An 11,767-nucleotide genomic window follows, 5' to 3' on the forward strand; every position below is an offset into this window, starting at 1 on the left:
TTAATACCTCGTTTGTTTTCTTTTCTCCCCAGAGTCTTCGAATAAGTTGTTAATGATCACTTTTATTGTTCGATGGTGTTCAGAATTATTTGGTGCTCTATAAGTTCAGGCTCTGTGTTCCTTGAGACTAAATTTGGACACAACAGTAAAACCAATGTTACCTTCTCCTGATTTTTATCCCTGTCTTATAGCAAAGCCAGAAGCAAGTCAAAATTGAATAACTTTTTATTTGAGCATATGCAAGTTCACTACATGTTGGTTTTATCCATATAAATTTGCCTTAAGCTCTTCAAGTAAGAAGAGGGGAAAAAAAAAGGATGGGGGATTCTGTAATTGGTTTTTGTTCCCTCTGTGTACAGCACTCTTTTTGTGTAGTGATACCCAAATTAAGAGATTTGAGCTAATATACTTACGTGCTGTTGGTTACAAAATTATGCAGGTGCTTCTGTATAGCCTGCTAAGTTCACTCTGTTTTTTATGGTTCAAGCAAATGAAGACCGTCAAGGGGATATCTCATCTGTGAGTACACAATTCTATAAAAATCTCAGAATTTATTTTCTCATTGCAGAAGTGTATCAGCTACTACTCTCCATAGAGTTCACTTTTAGTTTGCAAGCAGGAAGAAGTAAGATCAATTTCTGTTCTCTTTCTGCCTTTGATCAGGAATAATCTTAGCTTTAAAGACAGGCTTTTTTTACAGTAGCTAGAAAGTTTTGATATCTAAGCATCATGTAAACTGTTATCAGTATATTATAATTATAACACTTTTTCTTTCCTGGAAAGTCAGGTGTTAAATTTTTGCATTAGAGTTCTGGAAAGTACAGTGGAAGACTAGACTGTATGTAGTTTTAAACCTTTTTTTTCCCCTCAATACGTAATACCAGGAAATTGTGCTGCACAAAGATTTGGTCTCCTTACGATTAGTATCTTGGCAAAGTAAACTTTTTCTTATGGTTGTGGCTATTGTGTAGTTTGTGGAATATCTTCACTGATTACACTGATCGTGGTTGGATTGAAAACTGGGATTCTTATATTAGTGTTACAGGAGGACATAATGAAAATACCTCGGGTAACTGAAGCTTTTTGTGCCAGTCGTTGTTTTGACAAGCACTTAATTTTTTTCCCCTAATGTTGCTTCTTGAAATGACCACCGGATGGTGCTATATCCTAAAGATACGAAGATCCTTTTGAAAAAGTTGGGGGGTTTTGATAAATGAAAATAAATTCTACTGCTTGCTAATAATAAATATCAAAATGTTTATCTATGATTATTTTTGACTTCTATATAAAAATGTGTTACGATGAGCTTGCATCAGTATTTAAGAACTGAAATGGCCGTATCCAGTGACGTGTCTGAAAACCCCACGTGTATATTTTGTGTGCAAGCCAAAAAGCATACTGAGTAGTTGGTGAATTAAATAAATTGCAGAAGTATCACTAATTTCATAAAGGACCAGATTTAATTCCATTAATATCATTAATCCCTTCTGCGGCTTTATCTTCACCTCTCCCCAAAGTGATGTTAATGTCAATACCAGCTGTGAATCTGAGTCTTGAGAGAACCACTGCTGTGGGTTGACCACCTTGTGAATCTGGTTCATGAGGGGTGACCACCATGGGCTTCAGAGACTGGCTTGATGTGGATATCTGAAATGGGTTCAGATGAATCTGGTTGCAGAATTCAGGCACTGATGGATCTATAGAAAGTAAAACTGTTGATATACAATGGGTACTTGCATTTTGAGTAAAGTAAGGAGATCTTCTTAGTAACGGAAAAGAAAAAAAATTAGGAGACTTTAATTTTAAAATGTAAAGCACTATAAGATACCGACATTCATAAAGCAGTAAAAGTTTCAGTAACAAAATAATTATGCGAAGGCATTAAGATGCACAGCTTTTTTATAATTTTATAAAGCTTAGTGGTTTGATCTGGAAATCCAGAAACCTGAGCTATCGGCAACATTTTCTGGCAGTTACCGGACTTCTGGGAAGTACTAAGAGAAGTTGGAAGCTTTTTTTTTTTAAATATGAGGCTCAGGTTGACGAGATGTATACATCTATACCTTGGAGTGAGCATACATGTTTCTGTGCCTATTGGTGCTTGGCTGAAACTGCCATCAGGCATGCTGGTCTAGGTGGTCTGCTATGAGATAAACTGAGGCAACTTGTCTGTTCTTGCAGACAACTCTATTTTCCTAATGCCTACGGTCAGCTTCAGTTTGTTTTTCATGTTTGAAAATCCCCTATTCTTAATCCACTGAGCCAACCAATAGCTATTTTTTTAAAATTGTCAATTAATCATCCTTGTCCTCTTGCCATTTTTGTGCCAAATTTTTCTTTCCTTTAGGTCCTAATCTGGAGTCTGCTGTCTCTTCATTAAAATGGTTTCCTTCAGTAGTCTGTTGCCTAAAAATGCAGGTCATGGTGATGGGGCTGTGTTAATCTTACAAAATAACCAACAAACCAACCCCCCAAAAAAACATGAGCAACAAAACAAGTGTTTGGGGGTGGGGTGGTTAGAGAAATTTATACCAGCAGTAAAATAGTTTGCTTGTACTTGAGAGGTGGTTTAGATGCAAGTTTATTAAAAAGCTAATGTATTCATTTTAAAAAAAAAAAAATCCACAACACAACCCAGTAGCTTAATCATCTTTTCTCGTGTCACCTGAGAAGCAAGTCAGGCGTCCTGGCTTATGCAGCCAATAGAATGTTTTAATCCATTATCTTTTGTTATTTTTTTGCGTCATAGTCTAAAAATGAGTGTGTTCCAGTCAAGCATGTCTTCTTTGTATATGCAGGTGGCTAACTTAAGCACATATTTGAAGAATACAAATATGAAAACATCTTTATATTAACATTGTGTTCACTCTGGATGATCTGTGAACTTGCCTGGTTTATTCTTCAACAAAAGTAAACTCTGGTAAGCACAAGGATGCCAAACCTTTAAAAGTCCTGTCTGGATGAGCTGCTATCCTATCTACTACCTGCCATGTCCTTTTCCAAGTAGCTGTATGGTTTTTGTTCCAGCTGAAGCTTTCTGTCAAAGCTTTAAAAACAAGCGAAGTGGTTTTAAATATATATATCCCCTGTCTGTATTTAATTGTGGAACTTAGCTGGTAGCTGCAGAATTGGTGTGCACCGAAGATGGGGTGTTCCCTGAGCTACCCAGACCTGGGCAGCACGCTTGGCTTGGCCCTGCAGAACGCTGCCACCACAAAAGCCCATAATTGGAGGAGCACCGGTAAAAACGTCTGGGTCACTACAGGACAGCAGCTTTGTACCGAAAGAACCCAATCTTACAATTTGATGCTTTTCTTCCTGTTTGACATTGCACCTCTTCAAATTTTTCTCCTCTTCCTTCCCTCAGATATTTGAGCAATCTGTGGGACAGAAAATGACGCTGAGCTTGCGGGCGCTTTGTACTGCCTGCCGCAGAGCAGTGCAAGATGTGGCTCCGTGCTAGATAAATGGGGAGGCTTGGCCCGTTAATCTCCTGTGAAAATCGGCATTGGCTAGGAGTAGATGGGAGATCATTTTTAGTCATTTGCTTTGTTGGATTTTTTGGGATGGAGAAGAACAACCTTCTCAGCAAGTCAGTAGCCAAAACTGATTTGTAGCTTTATTTCAAAAGGTACATATTGTCTGCTTGTCAAACTGTTGTCTTAAGTGCAATGTGTATTGGTACCGATGTGGTTTTTAATAATTTTTTAGTTTAGTGTTGCTTAGAATACAAGTGGGTGGGGAGAAAACCCCTTAACAGCAGGATAGATTTGTTAGAAAATGCTACCTTAAAAGGGCATAAAATACATAATAAGAATTTACCTCTTTCATCCTAAATATTGGGAATTTCTAAATGCATTTCATTTTTGGTAAATGTAATTGTTTTAATACTGTTTTGTAAGGCATTAGGATAGACAAGGAAAAATACTACAATAATTGAACTTCTTTGAAATGAAAGCCTTTGGGATATTTTTATTTGACAGAAGAAAAGTTTAGGACATGACCAGACGTGGTCATCTTGAGATTTTGGAAATTCAAAAAAGGCCACAGTTCAGAATTTCTACTTTTTGGTTTACTCTAATTACAAATTTATTTTATGTCCAACAATGACAGCAGACCAATGAGCTCTCCTTTTTGCTGTTATTTTTATTTGCTTGCTTGCTTGGTTTTAAACTGTTTACTAAATGCTGAACTCTGGGCTGAATTCACGATATTCTTCAGGATTATCTTTAGAAATAAACTGCATTTTCACCGATATTTTTTGAATATTGTTGACATTTTCCTGATGTCTAAATGTAGATGTAATTTACGTTAACAATGTTATGTTACTCCTAAATTTTTGCAGTGTAGTTGAAATACAACACAGGCCCAGAAGCAAAAAGACCGGGCCATTTCTAAGATCCTTGCTGAGGAATACTTGCGTAGGGTGCATCTTACTGGGTTTGATCGATCTCTTCTCGTGTTCATGTTGTGCACAGACTGAAACATTGAATTGGAGTTGGGTTGCGGAAGTTTCCAAGACAGTCTGTGACTGCCTGTGGTCTACAGAGAACTAAAAGGTAAAATTGTCCTGGCTGCTTGGTTTTAAGCTACTATTCACAAAATATGAGAGTTGATATATACAGTCCTTCCTAAAATCTTTTCCTTGCCAGTGGTGGGGGTATTTGCCATGGGAAAGGAGAAATTTTGTGTTCTAAGTGAAGAAAGTCCCACAAAACATTTTTTCTAATTAGGTGCAATTCTCACAGTGGAAGAGTTTGGGAATGTGTGTGCTGATACATTTGGACTCCAAACCATTAGCTCACCGCTTGAAAGAAAATACCATTGCTGCTCATAAGCAACTAATCAAAAGCCAAACACTTCCAGAAAAGAAGCATGAAGACAAATCTAGGGTAGTGCTATGTTTAAACACATGCAGTAGGATTGAATACATCACAGATGAAGCAATAGTGAATTGATCCATTGCATCTATGGAAAGATATCAACAAAACAAAATGTCACTATTCAAGTTTTAAATATTAAGAATCCACCCATTGTTGTCCCAGGTGGACTCCGTTTCACTACAGAGCCCTGCAGCAATTCAAAGCATACTTTCTCCCCCTTCTCCATTTCTGCCATAGCAAAAGTAGTCATGGTGTTTCCATTTGGTGTTTTCCTCTGACTACTTGAGAGAGTTTTTTTGTACCCACGGCTAAAGGAGAGTTGTCCTAATGCTGGTCCTGAACTAAACTCCACAGAGATGACAAACAGGTAGACGCCTTTATGCGGTGCTTTAAAGTAGCCATGTTCAGGGAAATAGCTGTTTCCATAATTGAGATAAGTTTCATTAAACCTCAGAGTTTTTTCTTTATCCTTTCCTTCTGAGAATCCCACATGGAATGCCACCAATGAGTCTGAAAAAGAAAGAGGAACAGGACTTCAGCAGTGAGCACTCTTCTCCCCCCAGGATCATCAGGGTGGGAGGTAGGGTGAAGCCCTATCGGGCCTCATTTCTGTATGCTCCTTTGTAGAACTAAATGCTTGAAATGGGTATGTGCCTGGGATTAGATCAAATGGTTCCCTGGAAATATCTGAACCGATAGTGTTGGAAAAGCATAAGGCTGAGGCCACCCGGGGAAAAAAAAAAAAAGCACTTTTTTGCTATCCTAAAAATAAATTAGTTTGAAATACATTCTCTGCTTATTCAGTCTTAACTGCAGTTTTGCAGCACAGATGCCTAAAGGGGCTGATTTTTGCTCTATGTTATATGTCCATAACAAGGGCTACAATCATAAAAGCCGGTGCTAAAGCTGTGGTGGTTGTAATTACCAGGTGCTTATGGCCACATGTTTACAGGGAAAGGGAACTGGCCAGTCACAGTGAAGAATAAGCTGAAAACTTGTCTCTGAAGCTTAGCCGTAAGAGAGAGCGTGTACTCTCTGGTCAGTCCTCCCTGTTCCACTTGTGCGAGTTACAGCAGTTCATTTAACATATCTGTCCACGTTAGGAAGGGTTTGATGCTTTGAGTACACTCCTTCCAGACTCAAATAACAGAGGAAAAAGAAGCAAGACCAGGAAGCCTAGCACTCCCCATCAGCTTCAGAAGAGGAAACTGCTACTACGTGAACATGAGCATCTACAAACAAAATTTGTGTTCTAAACATCTGAAGTTGAATTAGTTTAAGGCCAATTTCCCAGCAGCTATAATGGGTGTAATTTTATTGGCCTCGAGCAAAATGCAGCAGTGTATCAATTTGATTCTCACTCAAACTGCTTATTTTGATGGAGGGGGAGGATGTAAATAATGTCAGAATTTCTCCCTCCAGCATCCCACAAGATCTGACAGGTCTCGCAACTAACATGCTGTGTGTGTGGAACTTAAAGCAGGGCCCAGAAAGAAGCTAGACCTGCACGTGAGCAAGTAAAAGAAAAGAACCCACCTTTTTCCAAAAGTTCTGTCTGCACCGTATTTCTTCCGCTTATCATTTGCATATTTTCTCTGTGCTTCTCAGGCTTTTTCTTGTCTCTTTGCTTGTCTTGACCTTTCTGTTGCCTTCTCACTTTTCTGGTCAGCATTGACTGAATCTTTGTAACATCCAGACTTATATTTGAGGCAGCTAATTCTTCATTGCTTCCAAATAGCTTTTTAAAAATCAGCAGGTGTTCCTCCAGCTTCCGCTTGATGGTTACTAAATCTGCTGAGAGAATTTCCACAGAAATGTTGAGTGGCTCAATTGCATTTGCTATTGTATGATTGCAGCAGAGATTCATGTTACTTCTGGATTCATGCCTCTTGATTGCCAGGCTCAGGTGTTTGATATCATTCTTCAGAGTCATGATATCATTGTAAGCTGAGCTATCCAAGGAGTCATCTTTGGCAGCCTCATAGTTAGGTTCCATATGTTCTACTATGCTGCGTTGACTACTAACGTCATCTAGAGTAGAGGATGTTTGTGTTTCTTCTTTGGGATGCTTAGGAGATGTACGAGCATCATGATTATTCTGTTGACCTCTCTCCAAGAGATGAAATCTCTTTATAAGAGATTCTAAAGTCACATTTTGTTCTTGGAGTTTATCTGAGATATGTCTGAAAGACTCTTGCAGCTGAAATACTGATGATATTAGAATACTAGGATCTTCTTCAAACAACACTTCCATAAATTCTTCTCCCAGTAAAGCCTCCAGTGCTGCTTCGTGCCGCATGGCATCTTCCAAAAGAGAGCCAAAAGAACTGTTGAGGTACTTGATGTGTCGATGAATTTCTTCATCTTTCTTCTTCAAGAAGCCTATGTCTTCTGAAAAAACCATAACTTGTGACTGAAGCTGCCTATTTTCTTCTTGACGGAGATTAAGGGACTGATGGATAGATGGAAAAGCTGAGGAGAGCTCTTCAATTTCATTCCTCAAGAGATCTCTGAAAACTGACTCTAAGTGCTTCATATCCTTTAAGTTTGATTGGGTGCCTTCAAGGGAATAAGTGATATTCTTTAAATCTTCCTCCAGTACATCAGTGTCAGAAGATATTCTCTGGCAATTACATTCCTCCATGTACCTCAACAGATCTGAATAGTTTTCCCGAAGATTTGAGAGAGTGTAGTTGAGCTCTGATATCTGCCTTTCCATTGCTGCTTTGTTTTCTTCCATAATAAGTGATTTCTCCATTAAAGTTATTGTAAGATCTTCTGGCCTATACTTTGAGATATTTTTTTTCAACTCCTTAAACCACCTCTCTAAAACTGCAATATTCTGAAAGGCCACATCTGACTCCATGTAAAGTTCTTTAAGCTGCTTTGCATGCCCTGCCAGAATGTCGTTTATTTGTCTGATGGTTAACTGGGTATTTTCATCTTTGGGACCATGATGTGAAGAGAGTTCTGTTAAATTTTTTTTCAAAGTCTCAAATTTATTTTCAAGATTGTTTTGCTCTTGTTTCATGTTTGCTATGCTGTTGTTCAAGGCTAAGAAATGGGACTGCTGTATCTTATGAAACTTCTTGAGCTTTGTGTCAGTATCTGCCTTGATCGCGGTGAGATTATAGTGAATACTAGCCTGCTGCATTTGCAATTGCTTCTCTATATCTCTTTTCACCTGATCAACTTTCACCACGTTTTCTTGGACTTTTGATTCAAACTTAGTTCCCAGCTCCTGGAATTCCTTCTTGGGCACAGTGCTCTCTTGGAATCTTTCTATGCTTTTCTTGTTGGCTTCCACATCACGGGACAGGTTTCTTACCATGTTCGAGAGGTTCTGTAAGCTTCTGTTGAAGCTTGCCCACATTGGGTTAAAATGTTTCCTTAGAAAATTCTCCACATGGGGAAACAAAACTTGCTGCAGAAGCCTTTCCTGTAGATCTGTTAACACAGTTTAAAAAAATTAATTTAATTAAATTTAAATCCTGCTTTTGGAACACATCTTAATCTGGCCAGGGTAACTCAAGTATGTATTTTTCTATAGTAACTGCCATCTTACTCCCCAAAGTCTGACCACATGATAAATTGACAATTGCAAAAATAGCCTAATTTTAAATCAAGGTTACTGTGAAGCACATTGTGCCTTTGAGTCTGCAGACAATAACTTAGATATGTATTGACTGCCCCATTTAAGTCATAAAAATACTGCATTTTGAAACCCCTGGACAAGCAGTTTTGTAAGTGGCTGTAACTGCCCATTTTCATAACAGTTCTTAGCTGGTGGGCTCTTGCTTATTTGACTGTCTCATAATATTGTTCTTTTTCTGATGCTTTCTACAATGCACCTTCTACTTCACAAAGTTATACAGCATCTTAACAGCTGAATATTCCAGGCCAGGACTAAATAACTTGAAAAATATGTGAAGTATCTGTACTAGGTATGAATTATACTAAGGCTTGATTTCTAACTTTAATGTTCAAACTTGAGTGCCTTGAAGTTCACTGAGGACAATAGTCTGTATCATTAGAAAATGTTTCTGCGAGCCAATGGCTCACAGTAGTAGGTCAAATTTGGTAGTTCTTTTTTTCCCCACTCCTGTGTATGTCAGGAATAATGTTCCAGAGAAGGGTTGCATGTTACTTTTTTTTTTTACATACACCAGTCTGATATTCCGCACATCAGAGTATATAGCATGAGTATGAAAAAAGACCAAAAACCAAACCTAAATTCTGCATGCCCATAGAAGAGAAGAAGCCATAGAAGCAGAATAGTAAGCTAACAAATTTTAAGTATAAGCGACCTCTTCATTCTGTGCTTAAGGCATATTCTGAAATTCCAGAGAAGCGCAAAGGAATCTGCCTTTCATCTCATTTCCTATTTCAAGTTACTTCTGAATTTGGTTCATTCATTTGTGTTGGAATTGCATCTGGTTTTGCTCTCTTTAGAAACCAGCAGACCAAGGAATATCAGGGTATTTTTGTTTCCAGTTTTTCTTTCTGATCTGCGTGGTTTCAGAGGGCCTATTGGCAGGCTGATAATTCTGCGTCAGACCTCTCACCTGAATTGCTCTGGTTCACTTCTAACACCATGCTTGTACCGTTGTTTTCAAATATTCTCTGTAAGTCACCTAAGTTGCTGACTGCTTGATGAATATCACTTTGAAGATCATCCAGTAATGCCTCATGATTTTGAATGACTTCCAACATTTCTCTTGAATCCACAGATGTTGACACTAATCACAAGATTAAAAAAACAAAGTCATGCAACGGAGTGCAGCAACCAGGTGACAGCTATTCCTACAAGACCTCTGAGAACACCTGTGTGCTTTTTGCTCTGAAACTTTTGCACTGATATTTAGGGCGTTTGTTGATTTATAGCACCTAAACTCACGGTTTCTCTGCAAACATTTTTTTCAACAGTAATGAAAACCTAATATATTTAAATATGAACAGAACAACTTCAGCCACACTAGCCATGATGGCAGTAAAATGCTCTTCATTTAAAATCTCCCCAAGCCATAAAAACATTCTGGAATAATAACTCCTTTCAAGCCAGTTGACTGAAAGGATAGCAAGGTTTAACAACCCAGAATAAAAGGACAGGATGAAAGAGCAATTGAGGTGTTTCACTGAGGAATCAGAAGCATAGGGTGTAAGTGTCATAGCTGACTCTCGCTGAGGGGCCCTTTAACTGATGTTATTCTAAATAAATACCAGCTGATTTGAGCTGTAGATATCCAAGTGTACGCTGAGAGCTGCAGAAACTGGTGTATCCCGGCTGTGCCATCCTGGGGCCTTCTTGCCCTCCAGGGTTACCTTTGACATTTCAATCTAATGTTTTATAAACTTAAGTCCTGTGAAGCAACTGCTTATTCGTTCAGTGCTGAGAGCATAATGTAAAGAAGACTCGCTTTTAGGGCTGCAATACTACACTAAAGCCAATTGCTAGAAGATACTTAATAGCACTGCAAGCCACACCATTTCCCCAGAGGGTAAGGAAAGGTCCTTCTTGGATACTTAGATTGGTAGGATAGAGTGCCTGAGGCATGAATCTACGGTACCTCATCATAACAATCCCAAAGCCACTGGGTAGCTGCTCTAAAATAGCATTTTGAATAGATCGTTTTTCTGGTAAGACTTCTGAGCACGGTGTGCTTTCCTGTGAATCCGCTTAGCAGAGCAAGGGGTTAAACCTCCATGCCATTGAAAGGTTTAACCCTCAGTACCAGCTGGCATTCTCGCTAGGTATCGCTGATGACCAGCCAGCATACAACTTTTGAAACTTTCGGATGCTTTCTCTAGAGCATTTGCGTAGCGTTATACCAAAAGCCCTCATTTATGCCAATAAATGTCGTTGTGCAAAAGCTTTCCCAAATAATGCTTTCACTAGAGATATTGTCCATAGTTTATCATGTTAAAATTGCAGCTTAAAAAATACATCTTTCTCTTCTGATCTGTGACCGAGAGGTAAAAGAATGGCAAGCAAAATAACTTCAAGCACATACTGTGGTTTGAGAACTCCTCTTCTCCCCGTCCTTCAGTTTGACTTCCTGGCACCAGAATAAAATGGGGATCTGCAATTGAGGTGTAATACATCTGTGAAAATGTTTTAGATGCAGAAACTACTACAGTTTAGCAAGGCACCGCAGGACGATTTCATGCGTAGTGTAACTGATGTGGAGACAGGCTTCTGCATTGCAGGTTTCTTAGGGAAAAAACATCTTGTCTGGAGAATTTACTTTGCTTACAGTACTGTACTAGCATATAACATTGCGTAAATGATAATGCTACGCAGTAGGGGTGGCGTTTTTAACTCATGCTGAGTTATTGCTCCTAAGAAATGAGTCTAGTGCAAATATGTGGGGTTTTTTTCTGGGGGGGTCATATCAAAAGATCTGCAAATTCCTCTTCCAGTTACCTGAACTTTCTGATGGCACCAACTACAGTGAGTGATGCTGTACAAATGAGGAGATAAAGATGGAGCAGCTGGTTTTGGTCAATGAGTGTAACGAAGGAGAGACTAAACCAGAAGCACTGTATTTGGTAATATCCTTCCAACATTATAAATTAAGGTCAGGCTGGGGCATCACCTTAGAGATAAATCTGTGAAGAAAAGCTAAACCTACAGAGATAAAAACAGGAACTCCCATTGTATCCATGGAGTCTGTTTGGGTAGATGAGTTAGACGAAGATGGTGTGAAAATTTTCACAGAAGTGTTTGATGTTTGAGGTCATCTATCCAACCCCCCTGCCGTGGGCAGGGACATCTTCAACTAGATCAGAGCCCCCTGACCTGGAATGTTTCCAGGGATGGGGCATCCACCACCTCTCTGGGCACTGGGCACCAGTGCTTCACCACCCTCAGCATAAAAAATGTC

General features: G+C 39.0%; 1 protein-coding gene across 1 annotated transcript in view; it reads right to left on the reverse strand.

Annotated features, from left to right (window-relative positions):
• Nucleotides 1-1,785: 1,785 nt before the first annotated feature.
• Nucleotides 1,786-11,767, reverse strand: part of MMRN2 (multimerin 2) — a 29,158-nt gene continuing 19,176 nt past the window's right edge. Inside the window, exons 4-7 of the mRNA XM_009272525.2 lie at nt 10,895-10,963; nt 9,449-9,622; nt 6,420-8,330; nt 1,786-5,393 (exon numbers count right to left, since the gene is read on the reverse strand). Coding sequence (XP_009270800.1) covers nt 5,005-5,393; nt 6,420-8,330; nt 9,449-9,622; nt 10,895-10,963 — 2,543 coding nt within the window. The 3' untranslated portion in view covers nt 1,786-5,004. The remainder of the gene's footprint in view (nt 5,394-6,419; nt 8,331-9,448; nt 9,623-10,894; nt 10,964-11,767) is intronic.

This window comes from Aptenodytes forsteri, unplaced genomic scaffold (genome assembly GCF_000699145.1).
Source record: "Aptenodytes forsteri isolate BGI_AS27 unplaced genomic scaffold, ASM69914v1 Scaffold106, whole genome shotgun sequence".
NCBI classification, from domain to species: domain Eukaryota; kingdom Metazoa; phylum Chordata; class Aves; order Sphenisciformes; family Spheniscidae; genus Aptenodytes; species Aptenodytes forsteri.